Below are 17757 nucleotides of genomic sequence, written 5' to 3' on the forward strand. Positions count from 1 at the left end.
GAGGTCATGGTCCTTTCCATATAGGTACTGGGAAATCAAACTTGGCTAATCAAGAGAATACAAAATCTGTTCTTTTTTTGTTTGTCTGCTTTTTGTTTTTCAAGACAGGGCTTCTCTTGTGTAGTTCCAGTGTCCTGAAACTCACACTGTAGAACAGGTTGCCCTTGAACTCACAGAGATCTGCCTGCTTCTGCCTCTGAAGTGCTGGTATCAAAGGTGTGTGCTCCCACTGCCTGGCTATAAACTCTACTCTCAAAAAACAAAACGAAACCAAAATTAACAACAACCACCCAACAAAATCTGCAAACACTTTACTGATGAAAAGCTCCAACTAAAGAAGGTTGGAAATATAGTGATATGTTGTCTCCTTGTCATCTCATGTCCCCCATCTCTAGTCCCCAGACACTTTGCTTTCTGCTTTCCTCCTTTCTTTGTGGTGCTGGGGAATGAACCAGGGCATCAGCCAACGCGCCTACCAGGGAACCTCTGCTTCACTTAAAGACTAGATCTTAGGCAATGGCTTTGCTTCGTGATTTCCAGCTCGCAGGCTCAAAGAGAGCTCAAGAATGACTTGAATAATCTTACAACAAAGGCACTTATGTAAGCAGCCTTATCATCACCTTCTTATTAAAGTGTAGTGGAGACTGCTTCGCCAACACCAGCTGAAAGCTGTTCAGCTAGACTCATGACAGCACATGCCATGCTGGACTTACCGTGTCTTTGACAGCCATGAAGCAATGACAGATCCATCGCCGAGTGGTGCCATCTCGACATATGTAAGAAAAGGCTCTGTCAAAGTTCCTATCGGGGGCGCAGAAAGAAACTTTTTCTATTGTCTGGTCAACTATGAGGTCCTAGAAAATGGAAGCAAAGAGCAAGAGAAGGCTTCTGAGTTATCCGGGCTTCTCAGCAGCAGCACAGGATGCTCCTTTGCAATGCAGAATCCCCACATAGGGTGCGACTTGATGAGGAGGCTCAAACGGCTCCCTAGCTTTATTGCTATGCTCTGAAGAGTGTATGTGTCAGGTGGTTCCGGCTTGGAGCGCTTCCACAGTAGCTGCCATATTCAACTTGACAGTATGCGTACATAAATAAATGTTTAAATCCTCTTGGGTTATTTGCAAATACAGCAAAAACATACAATAGTGAGTTCCCACTATATATTACACAGATTAGAACAATAATACATATTATTCTATACTTTCCCCCTTTCAACTAACTGTATGTCCGTCCAGTAGAAATCTTTTAGTTCAAGTATTCTATTTTACAGATGTACAGCTTTCTCTCTCTCTGATTTCTTTCTTTTCCTTCCTTCCTTCTCTTTGTTTTTGGAGTTTGTGTCTCACCATGTAGCCATAGCCGTCCCAGAACTCAGACATCCTTCTGGCTCTGCCTGCCTGCCAGGTTGGATTAATGGCGCGTACCACCATGCCTGGCCCTAACATTTTTATTTGCTTCTTTTTTTCAGAAATTCCGAGATTATCCAGCTTTTCATTCAGCAGCAGCATTTCTTCCTTCATATGCCTCAGTGCGATTTTAACGCCTGCTTTATAAATTCTGCCTATTCTTCTGGGTCATTCTGGGGCTGGCTCTGCTTTCTCTGTGAGAATGTATCAGCTTCTATTTCTTTGTACAATAGAGACCGATGCATCGCCACGACACAGGCCATTGCTCAAAGAAAGTCAGAGACCTGACGCTCAGATTTCTACAGCTCTATTAATTTGTGCAGATCATGCATGATCTTGTCACAATTCCAACACTGTATTATCCCTGGTAATAGGTAAAATATAAAGGTGGGGCAATGGAACCAATAGTGATAAACTGTCAATTATGGTACGTGTGGTGGCTCATGTCTGCAATCCCAGAACTTGGGAGGCTAGGGCAAGAGAACTGAGCAAATTCAAGGCCAAACTGGGCTGCTGCATACTGAACTCAAGACGAGACTGGGCTACAGAGAGATCCTGTCTACCTCCCCTCCCCCAATTCAACTAGCCTGACCACCAGTAACTTATCAGTCAACATGGAAAGAACAAAATTCATAAATGTAGGTGCTAAAAAAGTAGCCACCAGAGGGCAAACAAATACATGGCCACGAGAATGACAAATTGCTTGGTATGGTGGCACAAGTCTATTATCCCAACACTTGCGAGGTTGACGCGGGGGAATTGTTAGATCAAATTCAGCAAGACTTACCTATCTTCCTTCCTTCCTTCCTTCTTTCCTTCCTTCCTATTTTATTTATTATGAGTACACTGTAGCTGTCTTCAGACACCCCAGAAGAGGGCATCAGATCCCATTACAGATGGTTGTGAGCCACCATGTGGTTGCTGGGAATTGAACTCAGGACCTCTGGAAGAGCAGTCAGTGCTCTTAACCCCTGTGCCATCTCTCCAGCCCATGTCTTTAGGTCTTAAGAAAATGTACTAATGATTACTTGACCATACATATCTTGGTCGTTTAGGGTCCCTTTCTCTCAAAAACAGAGTGCTACCTAGAATACTGTTGGACCCTCAGCAAACCTCACCTCTCATGCTGAACGTTTACCCGACTTGGGCCTTCAGCAGCTGACCCAATTATCCCTCTCTAAGTCACATTTCCTCAAGGAACAAGGGCAAATTTAACATGTGGCCTGTCATCTAAAAAAATTACAGTAAAAGATAGATCACCTTTTACATTCAAGGATCTGAAAAAAGTAAACATAGAAAATAGAACTCATATCTTAGCATTAAGCATTAATGCTTGGCACATACAATAAGCTACATCATGTGGAACAAAATGCCGAGAGATTATGTTCATAGAGTAAATGAGTTACTAAACTAGTTTCCTGAACATTAAAACAGTCTCTCAAAAGGCTGTACTTTGGACACAGTGGCAGGATATTATAGAGCTACTACAACAGCTTAATGACATTTTATCACTAGAGATAAACCACATTAGACGCAACATTTAAACTCACAAAACTCTTACCTTAGTTTTTTCATCCACAACTCTGAGTCCATCTGCTGATACCCACAGAACGGCCTTCACTGCTTTCTTTCCCGTCTTTTAAAAGATAAGGGGGAGGGAGGAGACAATACATACATAATTTTAAAAAGAAAACGAAACTCAGAAAATACTGATTTCCATCTTCTAAAAAGTCACAAGGAAAGAGGAAATCCAGCTTCAGGACTGATACCCAAAGCCAGATACTCAAGCCAAATAGAGACATTCAGGGGAAAAAAAGCTAAGCTATTACCTCAGAAATACAACACAACATCGTAAGATAAACTAAGGGAGAAGAGACAGATAAAAGTAAAACCGAGGTAACACATTCCAGAAAAGGCAAAGAACTCCCAACTAGAGTCTTCATCCATTTAAAAACTCAGCTGAGAAAACTAAGAATCTGACAATAATAGATACATAAGGAGTTACACCACAGGAGACCTGCAGGTACAGAAGGGGACAGATAAGTCTCAGTCACTTCTGAACCATTCTGCTATCCTCTGAGAACCAGTGTGACCCTTTGTCACCTGAAATTTTCAGTTAAAAATTCAAGAAACCATAATCATTTTATGAACAATCCTTAAAAAATAATTATTTATTCCCTCAAGATTAACTATGATTTAGCTTAGGTTTAAAAAAATTATTATTTATGTATTTTATGTAAAAGGACATTTTGTCTGCATGTATATCTGCACACCAGAAAAGGGAATCAGATCTCATGGGATGAGGGTTAGAGCCAGTTGTAAACAGTCATGTGGGTGCTGGGAACTGAACTAAGTAACGTCTGGGCCACTGCTCCAGCCCCAGTCTAGCCAAGCTTTTAATTTGACATTAAATGCTGGGAACATTCTGAGGGCATAGGAAGATTTAAAAATTACAGGGACGATTAAGGTTAGTTTTCTGTTTTTGAGACATGGTTTCTCTGTGTAGCCCTGGCTGTCTTGGAACTCATTGTATACAGCAGACTGGCCTCAAACTCAGAGATCTGCCTGCCTCTGCTTCCTGAGTGCTGGGACTAAAAGTGTGAACCTTCAGAGCCTGTTTTTTGGTTTGTTTGTTTGTTTGTTTGAGTAGCAAACAAGAATATTTTTGAACAAGCTGACAATGTTTTTCTTCTTTGAGGGAATGCAATAGTACTTAATGTCATTTCTTAACTTGCCTATGGATATAAGTAAATTAAAACAAAGACAGGTTGAGGGCAGGTATCAGATTGTCATAGAAATACAGACCAAAGAGAATCTGGTGCTAAATTTGGAGCAGCAGCTTCTAGAAGGTCAAGGAACAGTAAAACCGCTGCTTTCCTCCCCATGTCCCCAAGCCCAGGAACCCTGGCTGTGGAAGCATGTTGTTAGTTTAAAAAGCCTCTAGGACCCCACTGCCACCCCCACATACTAGGTGAGCATCTGAAACTGTTTAGCCACTGCGGTTACAAGACCACCTCACAGAGCACTGAAAAGCAATGGCCTGAGAACACACACCATCAAGGCAAATGGCATAAAATATCTCAGTATGGATTTTAAAGCAGAATGAGCAGGAGGAAAGGCCTCGGGTGCCTTCTAGGGAACTGGATCTTAATTCTCTGGGCAACTGAAAGCCACTGAAAGAATGGAACCCAACAGCTGGTTTGTATTTCTGCTCTTTCTTATCACATCTGATAAATGTAGGGGCAGAGAACTCACCGAGTCAGCTCCTTCCCACTACTATGTCATCCTGGAGATTAAACTCAAGTCAACAGACTTGGCACCAAGGGCGGGCCTTTACAACCTGAGCTATTTCACCAGTGCTGATTTGCATTTTAAAAAAAAATTCTTATTGGGTTGGGGATTTAGCTCAGTGGTAGAGCGCTTGCCTAGGAAGTGCAAGGCCCTGGGTTCGGTCCCCAGCTCCGGAAAAAAAAAATTCTTATTTTTAATCGCTCTATGTGTTTACTTACAGGTCTGTGCCTGTGAGTGCAGTGTCTGTGGAGCCTCATGGAAGGTTGGTTATAGGCAGTTATGAGCTGCCTGAAGTGGGTAATGAGGAACTTGGTTCCTCTGGAAGAGAAGCAATGCTCTTAACTTAGTCATCTCTCCAGCACCTGGACTGAAGCAGTGTACACGAGGTCAGTCAGAGATCAACAAGCAAGAGTGCAGGTGGGAGAGAATCAGGATGGAGCTATTTCGGCTGAGATTGCAAAGGTGGTTTTTTTACACAGTATCCAAGAGGGGTAGGTTCCTGTCTTGCGTCACTGAGTGAAAAAGTAACTCTGTCTAAGAGAGAAAAGAAACACAAAATGCATTTTAGAGGAAATTTCAGGAAGGTTAAGGTGTCTACCAAGCAAGCATCCAGCTAGGTGGGGTTCAGCAGACAACTAAATATACAGGCATTAAAATGACTTGGCTACTGTTTTCATTTGTACATAAGGAGGTATGGTTGTGTGTCAAGGGATGAACTGTGACGGTTATTCTCAATTGTCAACCTGACTATATCCAGAATGAACTACAATACCAAACTTAAAAGTCTAGGTCTAGGCATAATGGTACATGCCTTTAATCTCAGAAGACAAGGCCAGTCTGGTACAGTAAGTTCCAGGTAAAGAAAAGTTTAGGCCTAGGCATGGTGGTTTACCTAGTTGTTTAAGTCAAACACTAGTCTAAAAGTTGCTGTGGCCAGGCATGCCTGCAATGCCAGCACTTAGGAGGCTAAGGCAAGAGCATGTGTTGGAGTGAGATGGGTTACATAATGAATTCCAGGCCAGTCCAGATAGGAAGACTCTATCTTAAAATACAAACAAGGCCAGGAGAGATGGTTTAGTGGTTAAGAGCACTTGATTTTGGCCAGTGGTGCTGCATGCCTTTAATTCCACTACTTGGGAAGCAGAGGACGGTGGATCTAGGTGGAGTTCAAGGAAAGCCTGGTCTACAGAGCAAGTTCCAGGATAGCCAGGGCTATAAATAAAAACATAACTGACTTTAGGAAAAGGAGATTAGCTTTAACAGTGCAGGTCCTGTACAATCAGTTGAGAAAGAACGCCTACCTTGGTCTGTAACACGGGACTATTGTCCTGAGTTTCCAGCCTGCTAGCCTCAAACTTCAGACTCACTGCATGCATAAACTCATGAGCCAACTCTTAAAATACTCTATCTCACAGAGATTATCTCACATGCACATGCATGTGCACCCATGTTCACCTATCATCAAGCTGGCTTCTCTGGAGGACCTGACTGGTAGTGAAGTGGAGGTAGATTAGAATGGGCTGAGAAGTAACGAAAGGTAAGAATGAAAGCACCTTTTAAAAGCTTTACTAACTGAGGGTGGTGGCTCAGCCTTTGGTTCTAGCACCTGACTGACAGTTCACTCTTGGCTCAATTTTATGGTTATGAAAACAAAAAAAAATATAGTAATGTATTATATATAGGATGATGGGATTCTGGGGAGGCAGTGTCCAATGGATAGTTCCAAACCCACGGTCACACAGATGGTCACGCAGATGGCCTTGTGGGACATAAAACTAGACGGAGCCACTTTACTTGCTACATACCCACCTTGAAATTAAAAAACTAATATCTGCTTTAAATTTCTTTTACTATGAGTAAATCTTTTAAGTTTTAATTTCTTTCTTTCTTTTTTCCCTTTTCTTTAGATTTATTTATTATATATGAGTACACTGTATCTGCCTTCAGACACACCAGAAGAGGGCATCAGATCCCATTACAGATGGTTGTGAGCCACCATGTGGTTGCTGGGAATTGAACTCAGGACCTCTGCAAGAGCAGTCAGTGTTCTTAACTGCTGAGCCATCTCTCCAGCCCTTTCTTTTTTCTTCTTTTCTCTTCTCTTTTCTTTAGGACAAAGTTTTACAATGTAGTCTAGGCTGGCCTCAACTCTTTGTTAATCTAAACCTATATGGTTCCTAAGCAGTTTCTGACATTGAAGAAATACTCCAGACAACAAGTCAACTACAGATTACTAAAGCCACTGTGGAGACCTGGGGCTAGTAAGAGAACTACACACTTTGTAATCTTTGCCTGCTTTGGAGACAGGGTCTTGCTACCTTTGAACTCTCTATGAAGCAGCTGGCCTTGAACCTGTGATTCCCCTGCCTTACCTTCTGGAATTACAGGAGGGTGCTACTATGCCTTATATATGATGTGTTGTGACTGAACCTTATGCATGACAGTCAAGCACTTTGTCAACTGAGCTTTATCCCCAGTCCTTCAGAGTAATTAAGCAGAAATAACTTTTAAAAATGAATTGAAAGCCAGTGACCACAGCATGCTGGTGACAACCTTTGCAGACTAGAGGAGCCTTCCACTGCTTTCATTTGCCACACTGATGTTAAGCTGGAAGAAATACTTACAGGAATGAGTTTTGGGCACTGTCAGCCACATACTCTGCATGGCAACTCTTCAATGGTCACTGTAGCGAAAAGCCACAGTAGAATGTGTGGTCTCCATCCAATAAAACTTGATTTTCAAAGACAAATATGGTGGGCTATGCTCTGAAGATTTTTCTACAATGTAGTCATTAGCTGAATGTTTTGGAAGATAATTCATTATTCTGCCCCCCCACCCCATGTTTATAACCTATCCAATATTTGAGACTGTGACTCACATCTTAGGGTTTTGTCTAAATCTAAACTTCTATGATTCCCAATATCACTAATAAGATAGAACACATTGCCATAAACAGAATTGATTATTTGAAGACAAGAAAGTTAGGGTAAAGCTTAGCTTAGGACAGCTAAGGGTAAAAGGGTACAAACTGTTTCATTTAAGCCCCAGGAAGCAAATGTGGCACAGCTATGATGTTCCCAGAAGCAGCACCACAGAGTAATGATGTCACATCGGCAATCACAATGCAACATGTCTTGTAATAAATAAGAGATCTGTTTCCCACAGGGATCTTGGGTTCAGCTGTTGTTTTAAATTTTATTTAAAAATTGAGGGCAAAGGCCTTGAAGTCACTAAGTTGGTGTTTGAGTTTCAGGAGAATGACATGGCTGAACAAACCATGCAAAGACTCCCCAAATAGAGGGGTAGAAACACGGCTTCCCCCAGACTGAAGGCTGCCTCTGTGTCTAATGGCTGCTTCATTAAAAGTTCCCATTTCTTTTCCAACTACATTAACAGAAATTCCATGTGCAGCCTCAGCCTTGGTGCTCTCTCCAGAAGCCTTCATTATAATTTCTCACATCTAAGCTTCCTTTCTGACCTAGCATCATGTTACTGTTGGAAACTTTGGTAATATTTCACTAACACTAACTGACTCTGTATTATAGAGTGAACTTGAGAGTATACATGTCATTAATTCACTCACTAAACTTGAATTTTGTAGAGTACAAACTAAAGGCCACATACTATTCTGGGCACTGAAAATTCTCCCACAAACAAATCAGGTGAAAATCTGTGTCCTCAGAGAATTTATAAAGAGACATGCAAACAAATAAGGAAAGTGTACGGAACGACAAATGAGGTAACAGAAAATAAAGCTGGGAAAGAAACAGGGAGTATGTGTGAAGAAAATAGGGGTGGGATTTTAAGGCAGTTGTAAGTAAATGCCTCATTTAGACAATACTTTTGAGCAAAGAAAAAGATGGGGAAGTGAGTCATGCATATCTGTGTTTGGATGGTATGTGTTCCACAGAAGTTATAGAACAACAAAGGCCCTGACATAAGAGTGTGCCTGGTGTCTCTTTTGAAATTATTAATAAACAGGTTAAGAGGAGAGGAACTAGAACAGAGGGAATATCTGTACTATGACCTCTAAGGTCCAGATAAAGGCATTACTGCTGAGGTAGGCATTAATCACGAGGCAGAATTAAATAGAAGTGGCTCCAGAACCTTAGATTCCTATGCCATCCCATTTCTATGTCAGAAATACCAGTACGAAGGTCAGAATACCTGGCATAACACAATACTGGGTGACATCATCTATGGAGAGTTGCACACAGAGAAGAACCCACAACTAAGTAAGTAGGAAGAGATTTAAGGAAAGCTAGGAGTATATGATTCTCTCTACTGCAAATGAACAATGTTTCAAGGAGAGTCAGACGGTGACGAATGCTGAGAACAATCTGGGATGAGGGTGATACTAATTGCAATAAAAGACTTGAAAGGAGAAGCTTCAGTGAAAAGCCAGAAGGCAAGGCAGTGGTAGGTATTACATGAGGTCCATAAACAAGATGGCAAAACTGAAGACACTAAATCACTTTTCTAAAAATAGGTTTTCTTCCTTTAGGGCAAGAACTACTGAGGAAGGAGGGACTGGAGTAAGAACTGAAGCAGCAAGAAAACACTGGAAGCTGTGCATGCTTGTCAATCCCAGCACCCAGGGAAGAGGGAAGAGGATGCAAGAGGTCAGCTTGCCTACCTGGAAAAGTCCTGTTTCAAAACCAAACCACAAGGAAGAAGCAGGAACATAAGGCACATGTTACAGACAGGCAAGTGGATGTGACACTAAGACGGACCAGAGCTGCCCTCCCACAGGGCAATGTTCTGCTTCAGTGGCGGGCCTCAGCCCGGCTGCATCAGTGAAGTGGGGAGCAAGCTGAAAACAGTGAGCAGCGTACGACATCCTGAAAGCTTCCCTGTCATTATCTGTTTTGTTGTGGTAGTAGTTTTTTGTTTTTTGGGGGGACATGGTCTTACTGTGTAGCTCTGCTATCCTGAAACTAAGTATTGTAGACCAGGCTGGCCTCTAACTTACAGAGATCCACCTGCCTCTGCTTCCCAAACGCTGGGGAATTCTGAAAGTTTAAGGGAAAATAAAGAAGTATACAGTTACCTAAAAACAAGAGTTACTGTGCTCTGAAGATCAAGATTCTTATTTATCGTTGTTAGGAAAAGATGGTCCATTCTCTAATATATTTTATATACTAAAGCTGACTCGAGACTGGAGAACCACTGAGATGCTATGAATACAGTGTGTGTATGTGAGGGCTTCTAAAAATTAATAATTTACCCCTTAATCTAAAAAAGGGTCGGGGTTGGGGATTTAGCTCAGTGGTAGAGCGCTTGCCTAGGAAGCGCAAGGCCCTGGGTTTGGTCCCCAGCGCCGGAAAAAAAAGAACCAAAAAAAAAAAAAAAAGGGGGTCAGTGACCAGACCTTTAAAAGACCACTTGATCACCACATAAGAAAAAAAAAAAGAAGACAAAGGAGGAATATAAAAGTTTATGGTTATTCCTGCCTTTTGTTTCTTCTTTCCTCTCAAGTCAAGGTTTTGTCTTATACTTTCGTGTGTGTGTGTGTGTGTGTGTGTGTGTGTGTGCGCGCGCGCGCGCACGCGTCACACTCAGATCCTCATGCTTGTTTCACTGACTTACGTTGTCTTCCCAGTCCCTGAAATGTACTTTCAAAAGGAAAAAATAAAGCAAGTTCTAAAGATTATCTAAGAATCCAAGATGTGCACAGGTAAAGGTGGAACAGACATTGAGGGCACATACCACGAGAGGGACACTATTATACTACGAGAGGGACACTATTAGTGATATCCTGTTATACCTGCAGAGAGGCACCCAGCATAACTGTCATCTGAGAGACTTCACCCAGCAACTTATGGAAACTAACACAGAGACCCACAGCCAAACTCAGAGCTTGGGGAATCCTATGGAAGAGGGAAAGGAAGGACTAAAGGAACCAGAGGTCGAGGACACTGTAAGAAAACATATAAAATCAACTAACCTGGGCCCCACAGAGACTGAACCACCAAACACAGAGAGAGCATGCGTGGGATGGACCTAAGCCCTCTGCACATGTACAGTTGAGCAGCTTGGGTCTTCATATGAAGGAGCAGGGGCTGTATTTGACTCTGCTGCCTGCCTGTGGATCCCCTTCCCCTAATTGAGCTGCCTTGCCTAGCACAATAGAAGACACAATAGAGCCCAGTCCTACTGCAACCTGATATGCCAAGGCAGGTTGATATTCATGGGAGGCCTCCCCTTTCCTAAGAAAGGGATGGGAGAATGAGGGGAGGGGAAGTGAGAGTGAGGGACTGGGAGGAGAAGAAGGAAGGAAAGCTTCAATCTGGATGTAAATAACTTAATAAAAAATATCTAAAAAGAACCTAGAGAATATAAAATTAATTTAAGGAAGAGTTCAGGAATTTAGAAAACAAGAGGAATAAAAGGATCCAGAGGCTGGGGAGACAGCTCGTGACTAATTAAAGAGTGACTTGTACAAATACCATACTCTTATTAATTGTTGCAGGTCAGAAATGAATGGCATAAAGCCAAGACAGGTTCACAAACTTATATTCCTACAGAGTTCAAGGCAGGCTAACAACCAGCAGTGAGTCAGGCTGAGTGACGGAACCATGGAGCTGGGCTGAAGGGCAGCCCAAGGGCACAGCTGCTACCTCAGGCTACCGTTCACACACGCATGCTGTATTCTCTGAGATAAGCTGGCTTTTATGCTGAGTACTTGGTGTCTAAACTATCTCCAAGTGCTGAAATCCACATCTGTGCATCTGTTCACACCCTTGTGCAGTCCAGTGCTCTCTGTGCTCTGTACTTCTCCATTCACTGTAATAGTCTGGTTTCTGCATATGGGAAATATACCAAGTAAGCAGCCTCACGAACTTGTCTTCACATGTTGGTAAAGTATAGTCTCGTGAACTATCAGCCAATCCACCCAGCTATTGTAAGTAGCAAACTAGAAATCTGGTCAGGACATATCGTAAGCTATAAAGCTCAATATAACCACTGGTATATGGCTTAAGACGAGACCTAAGGAATAACCTAGGCATTTTCATCTAATAGAGCTGGTTCTCTCACAAAATGGGATAGAGACTACTTAAACTTAGCTCATGAGATTTCTTAAACATATTAATATTATAAACTCCTTTTAAGTGGTTATGTAGCTCCTTGGTAATAAAGTATTTAACATGGCAGCTATACTAACAGATGCACATATAAAAATCTCTCAAAAGCTAGATGTACTTGGGATCGCAGAGAGCGATTTGCTAGTTTGGAAGAAGTTAAGTTCAGGTGTAGTTTCCTCTCCTTTTCTTTTTAGATGTTCATGGTACAATTCTGTAACCGATCAGAAGTGCATGATTTTATTACTGCAGTTTCTGGAAGCACTGTTGTCACCATGGATCAAGAAGTGAAATTGGGGAAGAAGGTGGCTTCTTGGCTATGACTAATGAATTTGAAATCAAGACTACTTTTACATAAGTGTGTGGTGGGAAAATTATCATTGTTCTCTTTATCGTGGGACATTAAACCATACAGCCTCAAAGACTAAACTAATAATTTACGAAGAGATGTACTAAGAAAAACTCCTTACCACCTGCCGCTTGCATTGTGTTTTTTGAGACAGTCTGGCTAGCCTCAGAGTTAATATGTAGATGAGCCTTGAACTCCTGATTCTTCTTCCCCCACCTTCACGTGCAAGAGTTCAAAGTGTATACACAGTACTATCCCTCCTACCACTGTGTGTGTTCTTGGGGACTGAAGCCTTACGCATGCTGGGCAAGGCTCGACCACTGAGCTGCACCCACTGCGCACCCACTGCGCACCCACTGCGCACCCACTGCGCACCCACTGCTCACTTGCACTTCCAGCCTGCGTCAGGTCTTGCTAAAATGCCAATTTCCCCGATTCCATCTTAGTCTCCTGGACAGATGGGACTGCCTGTGTGCCAGCATGCCTGGCCCTCCGTGTGCCAGCATGCCTGGCCCTCCAATGCTGATGCATCAGAGTCTTCGTTTTTAGTGCTGCTGAGACGGCTTAGCAGACTAAGGCACTTGCTGCCAAGCCTGATGACCCAAGTTCCATTCCTGGGGGCCATGTAGTGGAAGAACAACTGTCTTCAGACAGTGCCCATGCATGGTGTAAGCACATGTGTGCGCACTACACACACACACACACACACACACACACACACACACACACACACTACATGTAATAAAAGTTAAAAAAATTAATTTTTGGCTTTTGCTAAATAATAAATAGCCTACTAGCAAACTCAACACATTAAGTCTTTTCATCCTATTTCTTAGAGATTAATGTAGGGAAGAAAAGAATGACAACACCTGGTGTGGTCTGAATATGCTTGGGCCCATTAGGAGGTGTGGTCTTGTTGGAGTGGGTGTGGCCTTGTTGGAGGAAGTGTGCCATTGTGGGGGTGGGCTTTGAGACCCTCCTCCTAGCTGCCTGGAAGACAGTAGCTGCTCCTGGCTTCCTTTGGATGAAGATGCAGAACTCTCAGCTCCTTCTCCAGCACCATGTCTGCCTGGACACTACCATGCTTCCTGCCATGATGATAATGGACTGAACCTGTAGCCAGCCCCAATTAAATGTTGCCCTTTATAAGTGTTGATTTGGTCACAGTGTATCTTCACAGCAATGGAAACCTTAACCAAGACACCCTGAAACCCCAAAAGGCTTAAGATTAAACAGTGTTTCCGATAAAGCACTCACACTCCTGACGCTGTTGCAGGCTCGGCTCTGCTCTGTCTCTCCCTGGACTCACTGAATACAAGTGGACTGACAAACCTGTTCTGCTGTAAGAAGGGCCCGCCCCATAACAAACATGGGTTTTCTAGTATATAGCTTTGGCTGTCCTGGAACTTGTCAGATAGACCAGGATGGCCTCAAAAAGCACTAATAAACTTAGAAGGTTTATTTTTATTTAATGCATATTGAGTGTTTTGCCTACATGTATGTCTGTGTATCATGAGTGTCTAGTATCTACAGAAGCCATAAGAGGGTGTCAGATCCTGTGGAACTGGAGTTACAGTCAAGCTATGATTTGGGTGCAGGGAACTGAACCCAGGTCCTTGAAAGTATAAGTGCTCTTAACTGCTGAGCTATCTCAGCAAAATAATTTATATAGTCATGTATGTTCATGGTCCTCAAGTTAAGATTGCTTAGTGTTTTTAAGAAAATATTGTGGAGGGGCTGGGGATTTAGCTCAGCGATAGAGCGCTTGCCTAGCAAATACAAGGCCCTGGGTTCGGTCCCCAGCTCTGAAAAAAAAGAAAAAAGAAAAAAAAAAAAAAGAAAGAAAATATTGTGGGAGTAAGTCATTAGTAGGACTGATTGACTGATTTGTTTTATTTTTTGAAGCTGTGCCTTGCTGTTGTAGTACTAGCTAGTTCAGAACTCACTACATGGCCCAGGCTGGACTTAAACTTACGGTAATTCTCTTGTCCCACTGTCTTAAGTGCTAGAATTACTTGTGTGCACTATACCTGGTCACTATTAAAAAGATCTCCAAATAAGCTGAGTGTATAACGTCTTTAATTCCAGAACTCAAGAGGAAGGCAGCAGCAGGCGGACCTGTGAGTTCAAGACCAGTCTGAACTACATAGCAAATTCCAGGGCAGCCAGGACTACATAATAGAGACCCATTACCAATAAGCAAACAAATAAATAAAAGTCTCTAAGTTAAAATGAAGTGTTAGGCGGGCCATGGTGATGTCAGAAGGCAAGAACATCATGAGTGGAACACTAGGCTCTTGGGTATTTAAGGATTGCCTGATTAACTAATTACTTTTCAAATGAAAGTTGAATGGCTAGGGATGCAGCTCAGCTTGCATAACAAGCATGAGTCTTTGCAGCACTGGCTAGAGGTGCACTCCCTTCTGTAACCACAGCACTTCTAGAGGCAGGAGAGTTAGAGATTCAGGTGGTCTTTAGCTAGAAAGCAAGTTCTAGGCCATCTTAGAATGTAAGACACTCTGCCTCCAAACCCCTTCCACCTCTCCCTACCCCTGCTCCAGGAGAACTGAAGCCTGGCAGCACAGGCCTATATTCCCAGCTATTTAGGAGGCTGAGGTAGGAGGAGCATCACTAAATCCATGCCTCAAAATAGAAAGTAAAAAAAGGCTGTGGATACAGTTCACAGGAGCATTGGCCTGGCATGGGCAACCCCAGCACTGCAAAAGAAAAACTGAAAAACAAAAAAGTGATTGTACAGCACAGTGTCTAAAGGTATGGACTCTGAAGACAAATTGTCAGGTTCAAATCCAAGCTCCTACCACTTACTGGATCTGGAATTAAGAAGGCCATTTGAACTCTGAACCCTCAGCTTCCTCACTATAGAAACGTTATTTCAAGATTAAAATGATTCATATGTTTTTCATATGTCCTATAAACTAGCATTGTGGCAGTTAGAGTCTGAGATCAGGTTGGCCTGTGACATTGGTTGTGAGCTACCCAGGTTGTGTGCTAGTAACTAAACTCAGGTCCACTATAAGAGCAGCAAGCACTTTTAACACTGGGCAATTTCTCTAGCCTCTTATTTTGTTCTAGTGCTGGAGATAGAATGGCAGGTCTTATGCACGCTAATGCTGGGCAAACACTGAGGGACGTCCCAGCTCTGAGCAGTGAATAAGCATCCCCAGAAAAGGGTAAAGAGAAAGAGCATCCATGCAACAAGTTTTGGTAGACTATTAATTACAACAGATTTTCCTAGATCAGCAATACAGGTTAAAGGTCACAGCGGAACTTCAAAGGTAAGTTTATGTACTTTCACACTTTATTCCCTTGAAATTTAACTTAGATTAAAAAAATAGTATTGAATGTAAATTTTGAGGTGCCTTAAATTTTTACCTAAATCTAATATTTTTTCTATTTCTGTCTGTTTTGGGCCCTAATTAAAATCTACCTGTTAAAAATATAGATGATACACTAACAAAACAGCTTTGAAAGATCACAGTGTTTACCTAATAGCAGATGATAAAGAGATCATTAAAAAAAAAAACTTACTTGATTCTTTTATTGGGTTTTCCTAGAAATGAGATTTAGTATCAAAAGAAAAACAGGTACTACCATAGATAGCAACTAATTCATTAATTTTTATATAGGGTCAGATCTATTTGTTTTGTAAAGAAATCAAGGTTTTATTCCTTTAGCAAGTCATCGCTGTAATGGGGTGTAACTCCTTATATGAATAAGCACAATCATGTCATTAAACTTACTTTTCCAAAGAAGCCTTTGAAGAACTTCCTTTCCTGGAGGAACAGGGGACAAGTCGAGTGCTATTATTGTATGGGCTAAATGTCCCAGGTTTTCACATCAATTAAGCACATACAGAAGTAAAAGAGAAGGAAAAATGGGAGAAGGGGTGGGGATGAGAGTTTTAAAGAGTTATCCATACCAGGAGTGATAGGGAAAAAGGGAAGGTGCGTGAAAATGCAGGGAACACACTTTACGACCTAAGAGTCCAAGGGAAGAGAGGAGCTCAGAGACTATATTCATGCAGTATGACTACTCAATTTAATAATCTCTATTTTTCCAAAAGAGATTATCCAAATTTGGCAGCAGAGAAAAAGATTAGGACATACTAGTTGAGCATGATGTTGCATTTAAAATTCATAATAATAACAAAAGAGGTTAGTTCTACATACATTTTGCTACTTAAAAATCAATGGTAGTCATTGTGGTGGCATGTGCCCGTCATCCTATCTCCTTAAGAGGCTGAGACAGGCCCTTCTGAGCCCAGGAGGTCAGGGTCAGCCTTGGTAGCATAGTAAAAGCTTGCTTCTTAAATTAAAATAAAGCAGGAGCCTGAGAAGCCACTCCAGGTCACCTGGCCTTCACAGTGAGGTTCCAGATCAGAAGCAAACAGCCCGCCTGCTGGTAGAGCAAGCTTCCTTTCTGTGTGTAAGGCTGGTTTGATGCATTGCAGACAACACACACAACAGAAACAACCATAAAGTTACATCATAAGCACACACCAACAGTTCTCGCCACGCCCTTTCTAAGTCAGGTAGGAAGCGTCATCACAGGTGTTCCCATCTGTTAGCATCAGTTTGATATATATATATATGCTCATCAATTTTACAACACACAAAGATAATGAGCAGGGTCTACTCCAGGTGAGAATAAGTCATTTATGAAGGATCAAAAGCTAATGTTTACACTGGGGTGCAGAAAAAACAAAACAAAAACAAAAACAGACAACCAAACTACATTCATGGGTCACAAATGGAACAAGAAACAGGGTTGTGTTTACCTTTTAACTGTTCTTTTAAAGCAAATACTCTTGCATTGATATAACCATACAATTATCAATTATCAGGAGAAGGGAGCCAGAACAATCTATGGTCCCACCACCATTTGTTTTGTTGAAACAGAGTCTTACTATGTAGCCTGGAACTCACTATGTAGACCAGGTTGGCCTGAACCTCAGAGATCTGCCCCTGCATTCTGAGTGTTTGAATTAAAAGGGTTCACCACCACACCTAGCCCTACCATCGATTCTTAAGTACCACTCTCACAAGCTGATTATGAAGTAAAATTTGAAGAACTTATACAAAATAGATTGGTTCAAATTCTCCCAACCCAGTTTTATGTTCCCTTCTTGGGGCTAAATTATACTCTTAATCCTTTACTTTTTGTAATCAACTTTGGTTGCTGCAAAAATGTCTAGAAAAAGACAACTATCGTGAAAAATGAGTTATGAACTCAGTGCTTTTAAACACTAGAATGTTCCCCCACATTTGAAAATCATAGACAGCATCAAATATTTCCAAAAGATCTCTAAACTAACTCTGGAAAAATAGTCATGTGATCCAGGTAGCTTTGCAGCAAGACTAAAATTACTTCTGCTGCCAAGTTTGGCGGCCCTAGTTTTGTTAGACCATGAGTAACAATCAGCTTTCAAGGATGCAGCCAAGGTTATAGGTTCACCATTCTCACAGGGTAGGGAGGTAACAGGTAATACTTAATTCAGCTCCTAGAAAAGCTCTTGTTAAAGATAGGATTTTTCTTTTTCTTACAAAAGACCCCTGATGTTAATGAAAAAAGGTGACATGCAAAATGCATAAAAGACAGATATTGGATT

At 41.8% G+C, this 17757-nt stretch overlaps 1 protein-coding gene across 28 annotated transcripts in view; it reads right to left on the minus strand.

The window, feature by feature from the left end:
- Positions 1-17757, minus strand: part of Numb (NUMB, endocytic adaptor protein) — a 121958-nt gene that overhangs the window by 13233 nt on the left and 90968 nt on the right. For 14 of the 28 annotated variants that reach the window (XM_087552382.1, XM_087552370.1, XM_087552381.1 and 11 more), the window contains 3 exons: positions 15890-15922; positions 2968-3042; positions 714-854 (listed from right to left, as the gene is read on the minus strand). In XM_087552382.1, the coding sequence (XP_087408508.1) occupies positions 714-854; positions 2968-3042; positions 15890-15922 (249 nt within the window). The remainder of the gene's footprint in view (positions 1-713; positions 855-2967; positions 3043-15889; positions 15923-17757) is intronic. The other 14 variants (NM_001411954.1, XM_087552376.1, XM_087552388.1 and 11 more) reach the window with 1 other exon arrangement.

The sequence above is a fragment of the Rattus norvegicus genome, chromosome 6 (assembly GCF_021556685.1).
Source record: "Rattus norvegicus strain SHRSP/BbbUtx chromosome 6, alternate assembly SHRSP_T2T, whole genome shotgun sequence".
NCBI classification, from domain to species: Eukaryota; Metazoa; Chordata; class Mammalia; order Rodentia; family Muridae; genus Rattus; species Rattus norvegicus.